This window comes from Trachurus japonicus, chromosome 20, assembly GCF_045865225.1.
Source record: "Trachurus japonicus isolate A0001 chromosome 20, Traja_1.0".
Taxonomy (NCBI): Eukaryota; Metazoa; Chordata; class Actinopteri; order Carangiformes; family Carangidae; genus Trachurus; species Trachurus japonicus.
The window spans coordinates 8,728,695-8,752,449 of record NC_140926.1 but is presented as its reverse complement, the minus strand read 5'-3'; the positions used below and the strand labels follow the sequence as shown (position 1 = coordinate 8,752,449).

General features: G+C 42.1%; 1 protein-coding gene and 1 pseudogene across 5 annotated transcripts in view; one reads left to right on the top strand and one right to left on the bottom strand.

Annotated features, from left to right (window-relative positions):
- Positions 1–636: 636 nt before the first annotated feature.
- On the bottom strand, positions 637–7,113 carry LOC146966394 (crystallin J1B-like; annotated as a pseudogene). Its single transcript, XR_015034503.1, has 10 exons — positions 7,035–7,113; positions 6,568–6,634; positions 5,688–5,867; positions 4,667–4,765; positions 4,043–4,135; positions 3,210–3,366; positions 2,835–2,950; positions 2,422–2,499; positions 1,924–2,063; positions 637–748 (listed from the first exon to the last, which is right to left on the bottom strand). The product of XR_015034503.1 is annotated as a crystallin J1B-like (transcript).
- A 4,960-nt stretch (positions 7,114–12,073) lies between these two features.
- Positions 12,074–23,755, top strand: part of vav3a (vav guanine nucleotide exchange factor 3a) — a 99,350-nt gene continuing 87,668 nt past the window's right edge. For 3 of the 4 annotated variants that reach the window (XM_085764036.1, XM_085764039.1, XM_085764040.1), the window contains exon 1: positions 12,180–12,654. In XM_085764036.1, coding sequence (XP_085620162.1) covers positions 12,448–12,654 — 207 coding nt within the window. In that variant the 5' untranslated portion in view covers positions 12,180–12,447. Of the gene's footprint in view, positions 12,655–23,755 lie in introns of all 4 variants that reach the window. The other variant, XM_085764038.1, reaches the window with a different exon arrangement.

Below are 23,755 nucleotides of genomic sequence, written 5' to 3'. Positions count from 1 at the left end.
CAAGACAGTATGCTGTAAAAACAACAGAGGGACTCCAACAGTAGCCTACACACTGTATTTTTTTTTTCTTCTAAAAAACCACACTATGTCAAAGATATTAAGGCCCTGGCTGCATTGTGCTTGGCTGACTTTCAGCATTGTTGGGGCGGGTGTTTTAAACACATGGATATGGAAGTCAGCACTTTTCAGACGGTAGAACAACTCCTCTGAGGAAGGAACATGTTGCACTCCCTGGTTGTTCCAGGAGTAAATCTGTATCTGCTCTTTCACTTCACAATAACAGAAAGTGCTCAAGGGACAGAGAAGACCAAAACCTGCTGAAACATAACTTCAGGTTTCATGTTTTCTTGGGAGCAGGAAATCCCAAATGTCCACTTTGAGGAAAAGAAGTTGAAAAAAGATAATGGAACAACACACACACAGACACACGTTAAATAAAGTTCTTTATTTTCTTTGCTTATAATGGTGATAAATATGTTTCATGTCAGATTTTCTCTTTCTTGCATGATGCAGCTTTGGCACAAGCAAAAAAATTCGAGTTTCATTCAGTACGAGACTTTTAAAATGCAACTGTCATGGATCGTCGTGTCAAGTTACTGTACATCTGCAATATGAGAAAATATAATTGAATTCAAGCTAAACTACATTTGCTGACTTATTTTTTGACCACCTTTTCGGCTAACTCCAGCAGCAGAGGATATCTGAGCGTCTTCTTCCTCCAAGACTCCGGGATTCCCTGGAGACCAGTCTGAAAACACATCAAGGTAACGGCTGAAAGCATCACAGGAAGTTTCACAATATCGAATCACTGTAGGTTCATCAAACACATCTGCTATGAAAGGCAACAATATGCAAAATGATATATTTTTACATGCTGCTGTTGACCTGTGTGTGCGTAGGTGTGTGTATGCGCCTCTGTCAGTTACTTGAGTTTCAATCAGCCGACACACCTGCTACCCATCAACCCCAGCTCTCCATCCCTTCTACTCTTATTGGCTGCATGCTTTATGCTCCGTTTCCACTGCCTGCCTCCCTCTCACCTCTCAGCCTGCCTTGCTTCACCAGTCTCCAGCCTCCATATCACCATTTCTCCTTCTTGCTCCCCTGCTTCTTCAGGACATCCAGCCTCGTTCTCAGCTGCTCACTCTCTCTACCCGCTCCCCAGCTTGATAAGTCAGGCATCCAGCCTCCTCACTGCTCCCTCAACCCTCTCCCTCTGCATCCCACTACTACAACTCATTTCCCCTCAACATTTTCTACCCAAGTACAATGAATACATTTCATTTCATTCATTCTTTCCAGTGACTGATGATGCTTTTACTGTTCCACCCATGATTACACTGCAAAAATTCAAACTCTTACCAAGAACATTTGTCTTATTTCTAGTCGAAACAATCTCATTCTACTTACAAATACTGTAAGACTCATCACATAAAAGTAGCTTATTTTTAGACACTTTTTACTTCTTTCAAGCATATTTTCACTTGAAATAAGTAGAAAAATCTGATAGTGGAGCAAGTTTTTCTTTCTTATTAAAAACACAAAAAACTTGCTTTTACTGGCAGATTTTTCTACTTATTTCAAGTGTCTCAAAGGAGGTCAAATCGAAAGCAACTGATTAATCAGTTCAGTTATATTTATTAATAAATAACTAAGTCCAGTTGCTTTCGATTTAACCTCCTTTGAGACACTATGACCTGGACAAATGAGAATATGCACAGGCTTATTTTAAGTGAATATTAGTTTGAAACTGAAAATGATATAAAAACAAGATCATTTTTAGGTGATGAGTCTTATTTTCAGTGGAAAGAGGTTAGTATTGAGTAGAAATTAGACATTTTGACAAGAAATAAGACAAATATTCTTGGAAAGATTTTCACGTTTTTGCAGTGTAACAATTTAGGGTTTAGATGCCTAAAGTACCTGTGCTCCGAAACAGGCTCCTATGAAGGAGGATCGGCTGGCGGTGCATCCCCCGCAGCGGATGGTGTCCCTGACTGCTTCATCCAGCTGGTTCAGCGCCAGGATGCCGTGAAGCGCTCCCTGGAATGCACCTGGCAAAGCTGAGACACACAGAAAACCATCAGAGGATGAAGACTGTTCAAGTTTTCTCATAATGAAAGAAAATATCTATGTTATTTCTTTGAAAAAGCAAAAAATACAATGCGTTGCTGTACTGTACTCCTTATATCATTGGCATATGAACAGGGCATGTGTACACAAAAGCAGCCCAAATGTTCAGGCCTGTAAAACCTGAGACATTTGTACCAGCGGGAGGTGGAAACGAGGAGGAAGCAGGAGGGAGCCCATTAGTCAGGAGATCAAAGAGCGGAGAACCATCTAACAGATCTACTGACAGGAAGACCACGCAGGTCATCCCGAGTCAACAGACCTGGATCCTGCTGGAAGCAACCGCCTTACCTCATGTGTTTGTGAACACAGCAGGTATGAGCTGCTGGGACTTCTTGGAGAGGTTGTCCTTCACCTGGTGGAGTTGTGCTTCAGTGGAGACACAGGGACAGGGAGGTACACAAAAAAAAAGAGAAGAGGAAAAAGACAGAGTGCTGTTTAAACCCTGGAGCTCATTTGTGGCTGGATCTCAAAAGATGATCGTGTTCCTGTGCGTAGGACTTAGTGTCTCTTCCAGTTTTGACCACATTTCCCATAAGACCTCTTGGTGTCTAACCCTCTCCAGCAGATCTCACACAAAATCCATCCACACGGCTTCCAGAGTAAAATACAACACAACACACATGTTGCATCTAATTTCTTTGGATTGTAGTAAGACTGAGATGTAAAAACTAACAGTTTAATATGACTTATTGAAATCCTACCAATTACAGCCCGGTCCAGCTCCTGAGGGTTCTGCCTCTTTGGGTCATTCAGCTGAGCCAGAACTGCATCCAGAGCTTTGGGATCTGGACCATTCAGGATGAAATGCTCCAAAAACCTGAAGGTCAAACAGACAAACAAAGGTGAAACAATCCTCTCAATTCACTCTCTTCCCCTTTTTTTGTCATCATAATCATAAGAAACCTCAGATTTGGGCCGCAGTATTTGTGCTGGGGGATTAAGTTTTACAGGACTTTCAGTGGAACAAACTGAATTTGTACGGTGTGTTATTTTCTCTGTTATCCTAGAAGCTACATACAACCCACAGTTAAACCTGTGAGGTACGGTACTGTATATGAGAAACCCATCACACTCACCTGGCTGCAGCCAGAGTCACAGCCACACACATGTCTTCGTTCTGGGTGACCCGTACGGCTTTCTCCACTTTCTCCAGCATCTGAGGCTGACCAGCAAACATGGCCACCAGTGGAGCCAGTTTAGTGACGCCGTCCATCATACAGTCCCCGTCAGAGCCTCCAAACACAAACACACAGATTATAGGTTTTTACACAGTTGTTTTACTGTTTTATATCTAACAGTTTTTCTCGATTGTTTACACACATTTTCTGAAAGCATGCCTCATACTCTCAGAACTCTAACACAAATCCAAAAACACACAATGGGCAAAACCCCTATAACTTCTCCTGCAAAATGAAACTTTACATTCAAAACAATGTTACAGTAATTATTCTCAAAATGCTACTTTAGTCTCAAATGCCACACACAAAAACCATATGACTAGACATTTATAAGAACCAGTTGAACACTGATGTGCTCAGTGTAAAACACTATGATGAATGGAAAACACTTCTACTCCAGTCATCATTTTTTTCTTTCTTTTTTTACTATAACTACAGATATCACTTACTGTAAAACAAAAGAATTATGACACAAATTAATTATTGGGAATGGAAACTTTCAATAACTATATGGAAGAGTAAGAAGTACTGGGGGAAAAAACATTCAATTGAGGAGGTACACTCTTCCTTATGTGTACTATTTGGCTTTGAAATTGATTTGGACATCCAGTCCATTTCTCACAAATGGATGTAATGACATAATACTGTAGACGTGTGTATATTTTCCATGGCCTGTTACTGTAAAAGGGAAGTGAAAATACGGACACTTATTCATGATCCGTTATCTTTACCAGTTTCTTCTTTGCCGGCATCTACGTTTCTCATGAAAGCCTTCAGGCTGCCATTCCTCCAGGGCCCATCGATCGGCAGGATGGCTCTGGGACCTGACACATTGAACAAACATTATTTCATACAGAAAGAAGAATGAATAGTCACTGACTTCACAGTTTCATCCTCGTTGACGCATGGAAAATGTGGTTCGAGAGCAAAACAAGCCAGAGAGGAAGGAAACATTTCCATAGAGCGTGTTGATGCAGTTGAAGTTTCTGTAGGTGGAGCTCTTTTCTTTGTGTCCTCAGTCATGGTTGTTATCACCGCTCATGATGACAGAGCTCCTCATATATTACTGACAGACATAAAGCCAGCTACAGTTTACTGTGCCCACAGGTCTGTGTGCTGTTATGGTGAGTTACAGCAGCTCTGCATTTATGTGACATCATGATGGCAAAAAAACAAACACAACAACGGCTCTGTGTGGAACATTTTCATCGCCAGACAGGGAAATCATTACATTTCAGACAGCAACAGAGACAGTCACATCGTTTCAGGCTTGTTAAAGTTGATCATTAATGCATTTGCATCAATACATCAACTATAAAGAGAGTGTTATTTGGTTAACTGGACAGGTACAGTACCTCCTTTCTTTCTGTAGGGATCATTGAGAGGCAGGTCGTACACTGTTCCTGGGCCAAAGAATTTGTAGAAGCGCTTGGTCAAGTCGTCCACATCGACATCTGCCAACACATCACAGACAAACATGACATGTTTCAGGTGCCTTTACACCTAGAAACACAACACACAGCTTTTAGCATTATAATCAGTTTGTTTAATAGAAGTATAACCCCTTAATTAAACTTTAAATTTGGTGCAAACATCAGTTTAGGTTTAGAGATGAACAGATTGGAAGCTGGTGCCATAAGAATTTTACCCCAACAGTCTGATAGAATAAAACAATGCAGTGATAACACATCCAAAAGGTCAAAGGTCAACTTCACTGCTCCATCATATTGTGTAAAAACACCTCAGGTCATTATTCAGTGTTGTAACTCAGGAGAGGGAGATTGTGACTGTATTTCCTCTAACTTGACTGGTTGGTGGGAGCATACAACCCTCAGGCTGTGTACCTAATTTTAGTTTTACTGAGTGACTGAAAAAACTGAGGTTAGAGTTGTTTTGGTGGCACATCACATGTATACACTTTGGTTTAGCCAGCTGTTTCCTTACATTTACCACACAAACATGAGTCTCATCTCATGCAATAGAAAATGAATTTGGAAAAAAAGCTGAATTTTGCTTTTAAAGATTTTAAAAGTAATTGCCATAAACAAATAGACTGTGGTTGACTCCTACTTTATGTCTATAAACATTATGTTTTACAGGAAATTTGATATGGTTACAGGAAGAAGAGGACAGGAAGAGGCTGTAAGTGAAAACAACTAAATCTGTCACAGGGTTTGTTGAGGTGTAACATGAGAAAGACAGATGGAAAAGTCTGACAGACACAGATTCAGTGTTTATGTTTGAGGAGCCACTTTTCGTCATGATAGGAAACAAGGAGTCAGGATTAATGTGCTGTATAATGTAAACTGTCACTGTCTGGTAATTATACCTCAACAGCAACACAGACATACGCCATGTGTCATGTGGTTTCAGTACCTCCACACTGGCTCAGCGACTCCAGCAGGACGTAGGCTTGGTCTCCATAGCAGGTCTGCTCGCCCGTCGTCCGGCGGTAGAAAGGATTTGCAGACTGTGGCCTGAACTCAGGACAGGGCTCCAGATCAGAGAGAACTTCTTTGAGCCTGTCTGGATTGTAGATCCAGTGCATTGGCTGGGCTGGATGGGATAGAGAGAGACACACACACACACACACACACACACACACACACACACACACACACACACACATAAAAGAGGGAGAAAAACAGTGGAACATTCAATAGTTATGTTTCCCTAATGTGTTTGACATGACCCACTGTACATACAGGCGGTCGATAACAGATAACATAACAGGGGCAGATGTGTGTGTTGTGGCTACTGGAGCGAGAGAACAAGAGTTACATGTTCAACAGTGACAGCTTTGTCATATATGCATCATTATGTGGTTGTTATGAACATAAAACCTTCCTCAGCTTTCATAACATTGTGCGCAGGTCAACAGCACTTATACAAGTTAAGGCACCACCCCTGTACTTTATCAGTGTGTACAGATGTTGTGTGCAGATAATGCTACTGATAATGCTCCCATGCAACACTGCAGATAACTCCACATTTGGTCACATCTGAAAAGCTTTGATAGCATTTTCAAGACATTTAATCACAAATAATTAACAATTAGTTAATTCCTATGACAGGTGACATATGGAAACTCATAAGTATCATATTTGTAACATGAGAAATAAACCAGAATAAAAAGTGATTGAAGCATGAAAGTGATATGAAACGTGAATGAGGCAGTTTAGGTTTGTAAAATGAAAAGTTCTGTCTTTTATTTATTACTATCAGCATCAAGTAACACACAGTGAGTTTATCTTACCCGCTGCATCTGCCACTGCTGCCCCGATAACGGCCCCAATGGCTCTGTCGGCCACGCTCAAGGCCATCTGTGTTCACATAGAAGATTCTTGACTAAAACATTTTCATTACATTTTAAAATACAACCTTTAAAAGAAGTCTGTTGAAAGAATTTCCACTGATGACATAGAAGAACAGCTCATTATTGTTGGAAATGATCAAATATACTGTTAGCCACAAAACACACACTGTTTTCAGTGTTTTGCCTGGAAACTTGAGTCAAATTATATAAATTCCCATTTGTTTTGTTTCAGCTGGAAAAGTTTGGCAACTCAAAATGTATTTAACTTCATTACATCACAGATAAATACTAAAATATAAAATATTCTTAGTTTCTACTCCTCTTTAAAGCACAAGCATTTGGTAAGTATGTCTTAGGCCTACTCGTTAAGATGCATGTGTTAATATTCTGTCATTACATAAACTTACCATTGAAAGGACCGTACCTTAGCTCCTTGTCCACAGCTCAGCCCTCTCCTCACCTTGTAACCTCCACTACAAATGTTGTATGAAGCTGTGTCAGTCTAAGTTTCCTAACTCGGGGGGTGGGCACCAACAACGGTGATAAGCACCCACCAATGGACACTCAGGGTTTTTAGGGGGGAGGCCAAGGAGGTGCTGTTTAGTGATGCTAGGTTTAAAACAGAAAGTTTAGTGCACCCATTCTTGGTTTAATTGTCACTTCAGGGACTTAAATGCAGCACAACAGCACCGGTTAACGTGCTGGCTGATTTATAGACTTGGTGTTGTCCTCATTTACTCACAACATGTTGCTGAATGGGATCTTTTCAGTAGCAACAGGCCTATAGGAGCCAAAGCCATGTTCACAACACTCATTTAGCTGCTTTAAGATAAATGCTAATGTCACCACATGCTGCTGCTGTTTAGCATGTTAGCATACTAACCTGCAGAGGGAACTATCTTCATCTGCAGGTTATCTGATCATGAACCAAAGTGTAGTAGAGATATACTTATGACCTGATGATGGCGCTAGAGGAAAGGTCAGAGGATCACCAAAAGTTACAGTTAATCCTGAAGGGAGCATGAATGTTGGTTTGATAGAAAATAAATAAATAAATAAGTATGATAAACTACAGCCAGTGATAATAGAGACACAAGAGCTATTTGTGATAGTAGAAAAGCCACTGAACCACCAAAATAATTCAGATCTTCACAGCAACTATAGTTTTCAAGATATTTCAGTCTGGATCAAAGTGGCTGACATCACCATCCCTACATAGCTAATAGAGATTATGTTAATACAACGAATTTGTATACAGCAAATCCAAAAAGATTATGTTTCCTTATAATTAATGAGATCTGTTGTTAATTTACATATTGCAAGATACAAATATGTTGATCAGTAAATGTTTTACATCTTGCAGAATAATCTCCACTTGAGAGACTCCGGGGTTATTTGAGTTTCTGTGGACTAAACCACAGACAGGACTGGAAGCGAACCTCAGTTTTCATTTATCCGTGAATCCGTGCTCCTAATGGATTGTACCGCAAAGCCAGAGGGCAAATTACTATACAGTGTAAAAAGTCACTTGGTCATTTTGATCTGTCATGCTCTGTCTGTATGCCTTCCACTCCACTGCCTCCATCCGGACAGCTCCCCCAGCTGCTCCCACTCTGCTGTTCCCACTCTGATGAAACCCTGCGAGGCCTGGCCAGTCTCCACTTATCCCAGGCCTCTCATGGGTATCCCAGGTCATTGATTTCTCCTCTGGCCTCCTAAACCAGCAAAATAGAGTGCTAAGGGAAGGGTCAGGCGATCGATAGCAGTTAGAAAACAATGAGCAAAACCCAATGTGGTCATCTTCAGTGTTGCATCTGGGTTGCAGAGAATTCGCTCTGGGAGACAACCAAAGGTATTTACTGTTTGTAAATAAGTCCTGGAAGGTATTATCTTGAAAGTAGAAATGTAGGAGAATTCAAATCAGGGTCTCTCTTAATTGAAAACAAAAAAAAACCTCCATTGAAATACATGTAAACACGTGGAGATCACAGATACAGCTGAAAGATCATTCTCCATAAGGCAAATCAGCAGGAAACAGAGAGCGTTGGCTTTTCTCTGCAGGGAGATAACGTGCCCTTCACACAGAGAGCAGAGCAGAGCTGCACAAATAGATCAGCCACTGTCACCAGATCAAGTGACACAATGAGCGGACTGAAGCTCTGAAAATTACCGCCTGGCAGAGCTGCGGGAAGATATCGATGGAGTCCAGACAATGTGCCAGCGCCCGTGCCCGAGTGTCCGGGGGGGCCGGCTGCAGCTTAGGGGGCTTTGATCATGTGGGAGTTGGAGTGGAAAAGATGCCACTCACATGTTACTTGATGCCAGAACTTGCCCAGTAACTAAGAGGGCATACATCTGACACATTCACGTTACATATTTTGGATATTCCGTTCAATATGTGCCCCTCTTTCACAGTCTATATCTCTGCTTATAGCCTACCTTCAGCAACCTGGTCCTATTTGATCGTTTTAATTAAGTGCTGTTACAAAAAGGAGGAAATTCTGGCAGCAATATCAAGTCTACCATATGTGCACAGACACAATCATGCTGTTTCTTGGAAGCCAAAGTGGTTAGTCATTACCTTTCAGGGCTGGTCAAACCCAGGTATAGGCAAATAATTCACCTGCATTGACAGAGATCTGGGGGCAATTACTGCATCTTTTCATGAAACGGTTGCCAGCCAGATTATCGGCTTCATGGTAATTTCATGTAAAGCTATTTCGTGAAGAATTAACAGTATTGCTGCCACTGCAACTAAGCAGTTTGTTAATATTTTGTGTCATAATGGTTCCAGCACTGAAAAGCTACGATAAAGCATCCATCCTGAGCCCCTGTAGGGTATTAATCAGAGGAATGCTGATAATTGCCTGGCTGTGTGGCTGTCTTTCCAGCCTGGGAGAGGAAGCTGAAACAGGAGACGGGTGCTAAGAGGTATGCCAGCATCCGGCCGCGAGCCACCTCTCCTGTCATCTGTGCAATGCCAGCGATGGCATCCAGAGTGAAGCGGAGGAAGACGACAAAGCTGGATGCTCACAAGTCCAACGTCTTTATCAGTCCTCATCTGCATACACTGTGAAGAGAAAGGAGCCAAGGAGGCACAGAAGTATAGCTACAACGCAGCGCTGGGATATGAAGGAGTAGGCCTACAGATGGAGAGAGAAAGAGAGAGGAGCTCAGTGCATCATGGGAAGTCCTCCAGCAGTCGAGGCCTATAGCAGCGTTAACTAGGGGATAAACAAAAGAGTTAGGACTGTTGCCATCCCTGCTCCTCTGACATCCGTCCAAATCTTCTGCACAAATATGAAGAGAAGAATCAGCGATGGAGAAGAAAGTGAGGATCAGAGAAGTATTTACAACTGCACACACAGGAGACTAATCTTCACAGTACTGTTTGCACAGGCCTCTCAGGCTGATTCATCCACATATAGCGAGGTTCCTTCTCTCTGCAAATCTTATACTGTGGATTTTGTTTCACTTTATAAAATTAAACTGATCAGGAAGGTGCGTAGTTCTTCTTTTCTTTCCTGCACATCCACAGAGCTTCATTTAACACCCTGAATGTGATTACAAGCACATTTCTGCTCAGCTCAGTCGTATTCATTTTCACATACCGGATCTTTATTATGCTTTCATGATTTAGCAATAGAAAATGCTCCACTTTCATGAACAGCTTTTCTTCTGCTCCAGATGTTTATTCACATCATCATCTATCCACACCGCAGTCTTTATGTAGCCTATTGCTTTGTGTTGTGCTATCACCCCAAGAGGGATCAATAAAAACCTGTAAGCAAACTGAAGTGCTCTCTACTGCTTCTCATTCGTGTCTTCTCCTCTCTTCTCGACCACTTGGAGCTAAATCATCTTGCATAAGAGCAGCTCGACAGTGACTGAGGAAATATTTCAGTTATTGCCAAGTTGTCACAGTCGGTCCAGAGCAAATAATAATAATACCCCACCTCGAGCTGTTTGAAACACTAAATCCAACGCCTGTTTTGCTCGACCAGAGAAGTCTGCGAGTATCTGAACCAGAACAGTTTCCTCATTTCACCCACACAGAAGTAATAAAAGATAAACCACTGTCAGTTAGACTATTATATTGGCTCTGTATGCTCCCAGTCTGATGACAAGTTGGTTTATGCATTTACAAAGATGAGTGTGTTGGACTTTTTAATAGTAATAAAAAAGGGAGATAAAATATTGCCAGTCACATAATAAACGTCAGTCTTAAACCATAAAAGCAAATCAGTCTGAGTTATTAATTAATTTACAGTAACAAGCTCATGTGTTGCTTCTTCTTTATCAGACAAAAAAACAATCTGATACTGATACCATTAGCATGGAAGTTGTAAAACAGAAGTTCTGTTTTCGTTCTTCAACAGAGGTAACAGTGGTCGAAACTAGAAATGGCTTTATTAGACAAGGTCATCTAGTGCTTTTTTATTTAGATATTAAAAAAAGAAGCCCACATATGACTTTGGAGGTGGCCATTTGTAAGACCACTGCTGTGCTGAGGAGAAAATAAGAAGCAGCCAGCTGAGGACTGACTGAATATACACATTCTGTAAAGACAAGTGTTAAAATATGCAAACATCCTGACACTGAATCATAAATGGCCTCCGTCACTGTGCCCACATGCACCACTTTAGCATTGAGTGTCTTCAGCGCATATTGAGCAGAGGCCGATAACACACACACAGACACACGCACGCACATCTGCTTTTTACATGAGCCACACCATTTCCTGCCCAAACTAATGATTCACTCATGCAGAAAAGAGCACACAGCCATTCATGAATATATAAATACACATGCTAGACCTGCACGTATTAAAGGTGTGAGATTACCTCATGCATTAATGCTGTTGAGGCATACATTAAACATAATAGAAAATGTGTAGCACTTCAAGATGCCTCATTATGTCCAATGTCAGATGAGATTATTAGGTTTAGATTATTATTAATGTATATTAGATGCTTTAATGAAGGAAACTGGGTCTGACACATTCACGTTACATATTTTGGATATATTTTCACATTCATTTCAATATGTGCCCCTCTTTCACAGCTGTCTATATCTCTGCTTATACCTTCAGCAACCTGGTCCTATTTGATTATGTCCAATGTCAGATGAGATAGGTTTAGATTATTATTATATATTAGATGCTTTAATGAAGGAAACTGGGTCTTTGCCTCAGAAAGAAGCACCTATTAGGTTTGTTCAATCACTTTTAAATAAGCTCTATTTGTAAACTCTGAGGTATATGTTTACACATGAAGGCAGCATATATGATAAAAATGAAAAAAAAGGATACTAACAGTTAAATAACACATTGTTTTCAGTGAGTTTGCAGTTTGTATTCTGATATTTGTGTTACTATAATTTCATAGGAGAGTCAGCCTATGGGTGGCAAGCAGAGGAGGTGAAGAACGAGGCGAGGGGGAGGGAAGAGAGAGGGTGTGTGTATGTGTGTGTGTAAGAGAGTGTGCGAGAGAGCGACAGAGAGAGAGAAAGAGAGGAAGAGTGCAGGGTGCGCTCGCTCCATCCACAGCCTCAGTACACCGGACTGTCATCCTTGGAGCGGCCGCCGTGTCTCCCTCAGCAGCAGCAGCAGCAGCAGCAGCAGCAGCAGCGGGTCTCTGCTCCTCCTCGTCGGGTCTCACAGTCAGCGGATGTCGCATGGACAGGGTCTGACACGCGCTGTCGAGCCTCCAGCTGTTTCTCTCAGTCCAACCTGAACAAGAAAACAACAAAATAACAAAACAAGAAAACTAAAACAAACCCCTCTCCAAGCTCTCCTTCGCGGCTCAACTCACCATCACCATGATGGAGTACTGGAGGCAGTGCGCGCTGTGGCTGATCAACTGCAAGGTGCTGCCGGCTAACCACCGCGTTACATGGGAGTCTGCTCAGGTATTCGACCTGGCCCAGACCCTCCGGGATGGAGTCCTGCTGTGCCATCTGCTCAACAACCTGAGACCTCAGACCATCAACCTGAAGGAGATCAACCTCAGACCGCAAATGTCACAGGTAAGACAACAACTTAGCCTACACACATATTATTATCACCCTGTGTTTTCGCTCCGTCGCCAAACTACAACTTGAAACCCTCTGATGTACAGTAGGAGCGCACGACCACCAGACCTCGTCAGGATTACGACCATTTTAACTTTTTTTGCTTCTGGGCAAATTTCTATTGAAGCCACAACATCGCCAGATCTTATAATGAATGATAATAGTCTGATATACAACTCGGCTTCGTTTAATCCACAGTTTATCACTTGGTTTATAGAAATGTTTAACTTTTTAACATCTCACTTCCACCGCTCGTGCCCGCCCCCAAGCCTGTCATCTGGTGGCCAAAATGACGAGTCAACAAATGATAACAGTGGAAATTTCACTCACTCGACCACATTAAAGTGTGAGTAACATATCCCGAAGGAAAAGTGTGACCATCACTGCTGTGTTCAGCCTGTTATTATTGCTTTGTCAAGGATGCACCTTTAACAGCGCGCAAGGAAACTTTAAAACTACAGCAACTAGACGGAGTTTGGTAACAACAGATCCGGACCAACTTATAGTGCCGTAAAAGTTACATTATGAGCGCAAATGACGAAAAAAAACTGTCTTCCTCTAATTCTTTCACTTATTGTATCATAGGTTAGTGGTAATAGCTGTTACTAATGGTCAATGTTGGTCAACCATGAACAGTAAAGCTGAGGGCTCCTCAATCTGCCCTCTATAGGTGATGTAGACGTAGTGGAGAAGGTGAAGTGACAACAAAGGTTTAATCAGGGCATCTCTGAATAAAGAAGTGTGCTCATCGGAATAATCAAGTACATTATTATTATGGATAAAGAGGTGAATCTATAGGAGTAATTAGGTATTTTATTATAGTGCCTATTTATTGAGAATCAAAGATAGATAGATAGATAGATAGATAGATAGATAGATAGATAGATAGATAGATAGATAGATAGATAGATAGAGATGTGATGTGTTGTTTTGTCAGATACCATCTGCTTCAGTAACAGGAAAGCCGGAGCCAGGACCAGATTAATATTTGCCTTCATAACAGTGAATCTGTCCGTCTGGCACAGTGACAACACAGAGTGAGGTAGACTCACCTACTGAGCCTGCAGACCTGCTGTACAATAATTAGACTATAGCAGCAACACACACACATAGTATATTCATCTGTAATGGATGCCCCTAATGCTCTGCTCCGATCCAAAACTGGTGATTAAGCCTTTGATGTCAGTCCCATGTTGTACTGTACCGGTGATGATGGAGAGTGGGCTTGGGCCTGTTTCCTGGAAAACACACTCTAAACTCAATGTCACAGTGGCACACAGTCAATATGATATTGCCATTACTGCTCTTTCACAGTCAAATTGGATATCCGCTGTTAGACAAGAGAACACAGGTCAAGTGGACAATCTTTAACAAAAAAAAAAAAAAAAACTAATGTCGTCAGTGGAAATGGAAATCAGACTCTTCTTGGGATCTGTTTACTCGAGGATTTCAGAGAAAACTAGATTGGGAGGCTGTAAGAGGAGCCCGTCCGTGCATTTACCGTTAGAAGTTATGCCAGATACAATACAATTAGTGATAAAGAGACATCAATAGTTCAGCGTTTGCTTTCAGCCATGACATAATGACACACAACTGAGCCTCCGATGTGTAGAGGAACGGTGGTGGTGGTGGTGGTGAGCTTTACATATGCTCAGAGCCTGGCCTGGCACAGACTGGGTTATTTATAGGCAGAGTTTGTTTTATGCATGGCTGGATGACTTACTCACACACACTAAGCCAGTGATAAAACTATATTCAGAGGAAAATCAGCATTAGTAGTATATATTTACAAAGTGCATGGGAGCGAATGCTGTACACAAGAGCTGCTTTTACTGCCATTGGCTTCTAACTGGACTGGTCTCTTAACTGTATTTCCAATGAACTGTCAGTCTGAGTGTAGTGTTGGAATATTTTACGCGGTATAGTTTGAGGTTTTTAGGTGGTCCTCAATCATATGGCGGTCAAAACATTTGTGGAAACCAGCTTCTGCATGTTGCCTTTTGTGTATTACAGAGGAAACCCGACTTATACTGAATACTGACCACTTCTGTATATGTGTGTCAGTAGATCACGACTCTTGTCTTCCCCTTTAAACACACATATTCATATTCATACACCATGAAGCTGGATGCCACCTCCCTTTACCACCCCGGCACTGTTTCTGCCCCCGCCCCCCTCGCCCCCCCACCCACCAAAGTTAAATTTACATAACTGAGGGTGGAGTTGCTTTCCCACCCCCTGCATAATTCATGAGTGCCGTGGCAGCTACTTTATCATTGGCCGGTATTAACACATGGGACGCCACTGTGGCCTCACCCATGGGACCCAAGAGATGGAAAGACAAAGGCAGTGAACGGACAGGGCTACAAAGAGCCTGTCTGGAGTCTCTGTGGACATAAAGGACCCTGAAGGGTTCGTCCGCAGTGCTGCGATTAGCTGCGTAATTAAAGCACAATGCTTCAGAAGCTCTGTGAGATGTTGTGCTGTTTCTCATTCTGTGACAATAACTGTGTTGGCGTGTTTTGTTTTTTTTGTGTGTGGGCTGCGGAGTGAGACATTTCTCTTCAGGACTGGACTCCTATTTGTATGCAGAAGGAGAAAGCACTAAAACGATAAGATGAAGTAGCTGCTGGGATCAGTCTATTTACTGATGAAATGAGTTGATCTGCGCAGTTAGGCCTCCTCTGATCAACATCGTTGCAAGTACAATGAACAGTCATCGGAGTGGACGGCCCGTGTTTACTCTGTTCACGCATGCATGAAATTGTGACGGTTACGAGGTTCAAGATGAAGAGCTCAAAGTTTGACCACCTTTGATCGTTGTTTCACAGTTTTGCAATGAACCAATTACATCGTCTAGACACAACTCCACAACCACAGCGACTGCTGCGTTTTGCTTTTCTAGCAGAGAAAACACCACATAATCTGTGGTTGTTTTTGTCTCGCTCTGTCAAAATCAGGCGTTTAGTATTTAGAGGAACTGTGAACTGCTTGTGGAACATCAAGCTCCGGCTCTTTCTGTCCTTTTTTCTTGAAACAATTGGGTCGGTGTTGTGCTGAATCTCACTTTTTTTCCTGAGAAGACACCACAACTCCTTTAAACACAGCTTGATGAAGCATTTACCATCTTGAATCTGTGTTTTTTTTCCCTCTGATGCTGTTAGCAAAGCGGGGTAGGCTAAAAACAAAGAGTTGAAATGTTGACAGGCAGCAGAAGCAACGTGAGGCCACTGACGCAGCCATTTTAACACACATACTGTACAGCTGCTTAAAGGTGCAAACCAGAGCTTCTGTTTTACTACAAATGTATAAACTTAAAACTGTGTTAATCTTTTGTCTACTTCATTTCCCATGACCCAGGATTATAAAGTGCATTCAGTGTGAGAACAGCAGCTGAGAGCCTCTTACAGAGTGGCTGTGAGCCGCGACATGCACAGGAAATCAGGAAATGGAATAGAGGAAGGAAGTGAAACTAAACAGGCGCTTGATCAAGCTCAGACCAAAGCTATGAGATGTCACACACAATGAAGAGAAAAGCCGCCTCTCTATTCAGACAGAACCCCCCCTCCCTCATACATACACACACATGCACATTGCTCTTTAGAGCTTGCTACAGAGACTTAAAGGCCCATCCTTCATTTTTAGAAACTGAAAGTGAGGGAGAGACATAACATGAGTAAGAGTCAAGTCTAATTTTAATGAGTGTCAGAGTTGTTTGCAGAGAAACAGAGGACGTCAGTACACAGAGAAACAAGTCTCTACATCTACATGGAGATGCTGTGAAGGCTTGATAAGTCAAGTTATAATGAATTAATGTAAATAGAACCTCTGCTGATACATGATGTGATTGATTTATTATGCTCAAGTGAATTTTAATCCACGTGGATGAAAAGCTGTCATCATGTGAGACGACGACGGCAACATCACAGCGTCAGATATCATACAACTTGCACTAATTTTTCATTATTTAGATTGTGCATAATAAAAAATAAAGGTGATGATTTGCAGTCACAGGGCTTCGCAGGTTTCATTCACAAACTCACCTGAATGAGACCTCAGCGTGCGTATTACATCTGTACATATAGTACACACGGAGAACATGAATAAAACATGGTTTATATGTATATTTTATCAAGCAGAGACGAAAAGTTGTGTGATGTCAAAGAGTGAAGAGAAAAGCTGGTTTCACAGAGTGAACTCCCCGTACAGCCGGCTTCAAAGGCGCCGCTCTTCACTCACAAAGAGAAAAGTTAGAAAGAGATAGCGTGGGAGAATGAGAAAGACCGAGATTACTTATTCTGCTCAAGCCCGAAGCAGAGCAAGACGTTCCGTCTCTCGAAGTCATATGGACTCAGGCAACAGGGTTTTGAAGCTGCTGCAGCTACGTAACACACTGTGATTCAGTGTTAAAAAAAGTGTCATGTTATCTAATACCAGTGAAATACCAGTTTCAGGGCAAATTTTGAGGAGAGAATTTGGGTTCAGATTAGTATTAAAGCATAATTGTAGATGAATGAAGCCAAATATGTGATCTGAGGCACTGACATTTAAAGGGATAGTTCAACATTTTGGCAAATTGGCCCATTGCCATAATCGCTATAGTCATAGCAGTAGGTTCATTACCTTTAATTGTAGGTGTAAGCTATTTTCAGTACGGCGGAGCGCAGCAAAAGGCTGCTCAGAGCTACGCTATGGAGGCTAACGGAATTTCTTGGTTTCCCTCATTAAACTCATCAAATACAAAATCCCAAAACTCCACAGCGCTTTTGTAGACAAGTTGTGAGCTGCACAACCACCACGCTATGAGATAATGACGGAACGATACGAAACGGAGCCGTTTTCGAGGTAAATACATACAAAACCGCTGATGCGCGTTGCGTTCAGGGACAGTTTTTCAGCAAGCAGTCTCCGTATTTACCCTGTATTTACCTCGAAAACGGCTCCGTTTCGTATCGTTCCGTCATTATCTCATAGCGTGGTGGTTGTTCAGGTCACAACTTGTCTACAAAAGCGCTGTGGAGTTTTGGGATGTTGAATTTGATGAGTTTAATGAGGGAAACCAAGAAATTCCCTTAGCCTCCATAGCGTAGCTCTGAGCAGCCAGCTGCTGCGCTCCGCCGTACTGAAAATAGCTTACACCTACAATTAAAGGTAATGAACCTACTGCTATGACTATAGCGATTATGGCAATGGGCCAATTTGCCAAAATGTTGAACTATCCCTTTAAAGAACTATTGTAAATAAACAAAAAGTCAAGTGCACCGACACCGCATTTTATTTTACACCATTCACAAAACTACTGTTTTACAAGCCAGTGGTTTGTTTTATAACTAATGTGTGAAATGAATATCTGTAATATTATCTTTGGTGGCTCCTATTTGCTTCTCTTCTCTAAAACTTTCATATGCAGCGGGATGTGACCAAAGCAGCCGACGATGAAGTTATTTTGTCTGTCAGTATCATACGTTGCATCACAAAACAAACATTTTCATTGGAGCATGACTTTGCTGCCGTTTCCCTATTTTTTGTTTTTGTTGTTCATAGCTTCATGTGGAAAATGTTTCCCCCCTGTTACATTTCTATGGAAGCAAACAAACACAGCGCAAATAATCACCGGGTCAGATTTGATCAAATACCATTCTTCACTTAATGAATTAAATGATATAGCCTATTGCAAATTCTACAATGTGCATGGGCTGCTGTTGCTTGGCTGCTCTTGTGGATTCATGTTGAAGAAATGGACTTGCACTTCTAAGAACGAGAAAGGATTGCACCTGTCGGCGTGCAAACCCTGCGTCGCTGCAGTCATGCGTGCCACAGCCGCTGCTTCCAGTGCAGTTGTGATGTATTATTCGCACTTTCCTCCGTGTCATCACCATGACACAGTCGCACCGCACGCCGCTTCATGTTCACACAGACGTGGACGCGGATATTTGCAAGGACCATGTTACGTTGCTCCTTCGCTCGTGCAGGTACATGTGCGGAGTGCGCTGACCCATCAGCCCGTCACCAAGGTAACCAAGGCTGAACCACAGCAAACCAGTAAAGGCTCTTCTTCGTGCTGCAGTGCACATTAAAGTATAGATAATGTATATGCTGATTTCATTAGATGATATTCAGCGGTGGAGGATGTACCTGCAATCGATGTTTATTATGTTACTCAATTCTGGCGTGGAGGGTTCAGTTAATCACCGCTGAGTGCTCTGAGCACTCGGAGAAAGTCAATACCGTCTATTGTCTTCACTGGGAAAATATCATCATCATCATGAGTGGCATTTAAAGTGTAGTCAGGGACTCACAGGAGACCTCGCAGGACGTGGTATAAATATGAAAACAGTAACATTAACAAATGATAATGATGGAAATGTCAAGACACTTTGTGGAAGGAAGAGAGCAATCAAGAGATGTACAAATATATCAAGCTACAAGCAGTAAGTGTATGCAACTCTACAGAAATCTGTATGTGAGACAGTAAAACCTCTACACTGCCTATAAACATTGATGCTCCTGTGTGTATAGGACTCACACATTTCTGTGCGAGGACACAGTAAGGGTTTCATCCAGCGGGGACAGTTATGTATAAGGTGTCTCGTGCTGAGCGACTCTGGGTGGAAGTGATGGATGACTGTTGTCGCTTGGAAATGGGAATATCCTTATTTGTGTAATGGAGACAGAGAGGGAAGGAGTGTTGGGATACGAGGACTAGGACTAGGACCATGTATATAGACTTATACGGTTTGCTCTTATAGAGGTGGTTTAGAGAGAAAGAGAGGCCTAGAAATAAAAATGAAAAATCTGTGGAATCTGTGATTTTTCTTGGCTTGAAAATGAACCAACTTGCAGTTTATCAACTCAAACGTTGAAGCCGTAATACTGTGTCAGCCTTCAAAAACCTGAATTATTCAAACACATCTGACTGGGCACAGACACACACACACACAGAAACACACACATCAGACAGACAGCAGTTGACCGGGCTGTGTGAAGCAGCACAGCAGAGCATTATTCACACTTGTCTTTTTTTAACACAATCTTCCAGGAGGTAGAAAATGAGGAGGGAGCGGAGGGAGGAGGAAGAGGAAGAAGAAGAAGGGATGCTGTCTGCACTACACGCCATCCCAGAATCGCTGTTTTTGCGTGTCTGCATTTAATTTAGCGCCGCACTCAACTCTCTCGTCACCAGGAGTCTTTACCAGTCTCACGCCGTAGTACTACACCCGCCCTAATAAAGCGCCTTTTGATCTGAAAGCACCTAATCTGTGTTGCCGTAGCCAGGAGCGTTCATATCTCACACAGTAACACTAATTCAATTCCCTTGTCTGGTGGGGGATGGAGTGAGCTTTGTGTATATCTCGGGGTCACGGGGGTTAAAACCGGGATTTAATGGAAAATGGCTGCAGAGACACTTATTGGTGTTGTGGGGGAGGCACAGAGGTGGAAGGATGGGGGGGAGGCGGTGGAGGGGAGGGAGAGTTTTCCCTGTTGGCCTTATTGTCATTCCATGAGAGAAAGTGAGCAGCATGCAGAACTATATGCGTATATTCTTCTCTCACTTGAGGGTGGAGAAAAAAAAAAAAAGAAACTGCTCAGACGTGTTGGGGATGTCAGGATTTTTTCATTTTATAAATGTCACAGCTGACCGGCCAGTTTGTTGATATTAACCTTCATATCATGTAAATGTTGTCAGATGACTTTGAAAACCATGGTGCGTCTGTTCTCTTACCAGATGGCTGTGATGCAGTTATGTTTCTTTTTTTTTTCCAATGCAAAGATGAGGAAGAGGAAGAATTTTTTTTTGTGGTTGTCATGTCAGTGATCTTTTCAAACCTGTTCCTGAACAGCATGAGCAGCAACTTGTGGAGCAGATTGTTGATGATGGCCATATACAGGTGTGCTGCATGGACATGACCCTGAAAGAAAAGTCATTTTGGAAAATATTAATTTTGGATGAAGAGGTAGATGAGGAGATTATGACTCTAATATCTCACAGCCAGCAGCTGGTCTGGGTTATTTCAAAGGGAGTGATGATGAGTGCCTCTTCTAAAATTCACTGATTATCAACACATTATATGCCTTTTAGTTCTGGGTTGAAAAAAAAATCGATTCTCCATTTATTATCGATCCTCATTTGAATAATCCGATATCCATTCAAACCATAACCCCCCCAACCCCCACCATGGATGACGTGTGCTGTCACGAGATCCAGTCACGTGACGTGAGTGAGCTCAGGTGCAGAGCTGCAGGAGTCGCCTGAAGGATGTTCAGATAGTGATAAAATAATAAATATCTGCAATTTGACAAAAATTTGGTTCAGATATGAACACTTTTAAGCGATTGAAGATCCGATCGCCAAATCATATAGAGAGCTGATGTTAAATTGTCATGTTGACCATCAATCATATACACTAATGGGCCAGTAACGTCAGAGCTGTAAATTCAATCGTTAATGAACTAAAATGAAAAATCAGATAACATCCTTTAATTCAACAGTCCGTCTGCTGATATTTACTTGATCAGACACAGAGTCAGTCTGTTTAGTGTTTACACCTGGACGTGGACGGAAGCTAGGCTACCTAAAATAAGTTAGCTGTTAGCTTACCTTAGCTTAGCCGCTCCCTGCACCTGTAGCCTCTCCTCTGTTTGGACGTTTCCAACGTTTGTTTGCTCGTCTCGACACAACGAAGTGAACGTAAAGGCATCGTCGTATGAATATCGTTGATAAAACGTTTGAATTGAGCACAATTAAGGTGTGCTCGTGCTCCGCAGGTGCGCTCCGCTCGTTACCTAATCAAACAGGGCTAACTGCGCGTGAGCATCAACAAACATGGCAGAAGAGCTCCCGGTGATGGAAGATAATGTGGTTGCATGTCGGATCTATAAAGTACAAAGACAGCGAGGAGCTGGGCTGAAGCACGAAGAAGCGATGGGAAGGTGTAGGCTACACCTGTTCATACCAGGTAGATCAATAATGCACATTAGTTAGCCATACAAGGTTAATTATTTTAAGTGTTTTGGGGGGTCTGTTCCTAATGTTAGCATTATTTAATGAGTTCAATTTACAACAAATATCAAATCAAATTGATGATGCAGCCTAATACATATCCAGTCAAATTTGTTATTGTGACTGTAATGTCTTAATATTGAATTGAATTGCTATCTTATCAATTGAAATTGAATCAATCCAGAACATAATTGACAATAGCCTACTCAGGCCCAAGGGCAGGTACTTTCAGGTCCTGTGTCAGTCAAAGACCCTCAGACTTATCCAAACATTTCACCTCCACATGGAATCCCTGCCAAGCTATCATTTCTGGTTAATTTGTAATCAATTAACTGTAATTAGTGCTGTTTTCTGTGTTAGCTATGTGACAGCGCCCATCACATTGCAAGTTATAAGTTGGTGAAAAGCCTCCATCTTCATGCACGGAGGGAAATATCTGGCTCCTTAGCTGCTGAATAGCTACTTCACTGTTCACCGTGAGGTCTTGAGCTGTGTGTTTTGGCTGTTTTCCGCTGAGGCGTTAGGCTACTGGACAGTGGGATTATCAGATTTTGTTTTTATTGCTGAAATCACTATGATTGATTAGAGGGGAAGACAGATGACACCTCCTGGAAACACTGCAGGGAGGTGACCTATGAGCCAAACTCCTGCAAAAAAAAGGTCCATTACTGGAAGTGTAGAAGATAAGAGGTGATAAAGAGGTTGTCACCTACCAGCTGAGGATATTCAGTCTGTGTGTGACTGGAAAAAGTGACTGGGTGAGACACTATCTGCTTTGTCGATGGTTTTTTGTCTCGTGCAGTTTTGGGGTTATCACACTTAACCCAGAGCGGAGAAACTACAGAAAGCTGTTACTGTACTATGGTATGAAAAGATGATGTTTTTCATCAATCAAAGATAAAATGACACTGTCTGGGCTGCGGCTGACCCCAAACTCAGACTGTCGGGGGGTTGGGGGTTAGAGCATCGGTTTCGTCAGTGTCAGCAGACCTCCGCCTACGATCCTCCTCCCATTTCCTGGTTCCACAGCTGACAAAAGCTCCCAACTTGACATGGATGTGACCTCTTGGATTGCAGTATATGTCACCCACTGGTTTTGACTGGGTTTCGTGCGCATGGTGTCAGTTACACCGGACAAAATATGACTGATAGTGTCCATTAGGAGTGGGTTGAAGCTAATAGATGTACAATATCACACTGTTTCTTCCTTTACATTTCTTCTTTGTGGTTTCCTCTCTGACTAAGCACATGAGAGAGAGAGAGAGAGAGAGAGAGGCGGACAGACTGGGGAGCTTTTAAACACCAAATTAGATTCTTTGCACAGGCCTTGATTCCCTCTGCTTGAGACTCCTCCATTTGATTGCCATTAATTGATGCTCTGAAAAAGGTTTACACAGTGAGACGGCCAAACTCCGGCTGTGTTTCGCTGCGTAGATCTATGAGGGAACAAGAACAGGATTTCATTAAGCTCCACAGTATACGCACGGGGGTCATAAAAAAGCTCCGGCTTGTTGCTATGGAGCTTTTGACTTGGATACTTGATACTTATTGTGGATACAGAGCACGACCTGGCTCATATCAAAAGGCGCAGCAGTCAGATGGCTCGTCTTAAAGGAATATTTTTTGTTGCCATACAGTACATTCCAGATGGTTGGTCTTGGTGATGAAGTGCGCTGGTGGGAGTTTAAATCCTCCACACACTGTTTCTTGTATAAAATATGCAGTTTTATCTAAACTGAGTCTGTGTGTGTTTGGAGCTTCCTGCTGGGACGGTGCAGCGTAATCTCTCTTTAATTCCTTATTCTACACAATGAGGTTATTTGCAGGTTTCGCTCAAATGCAGAAATAGAAGCGCTCGTGTCGGTGGTTATATTTGCCTTGGCTTTGGTACAGTTTCACCTGGTGCGACACTGTAGAGCTGCAACAAAGCATTATTTTCTTGATTTAATAGCTTATTATTATTTTTTATTAATGTTATGAGATAGTTTACAACCCAGAAATTCAGTTTGTAGTTATCTGAGCAGAAAAGCATCAAATAATCACATCTGAGAAGCT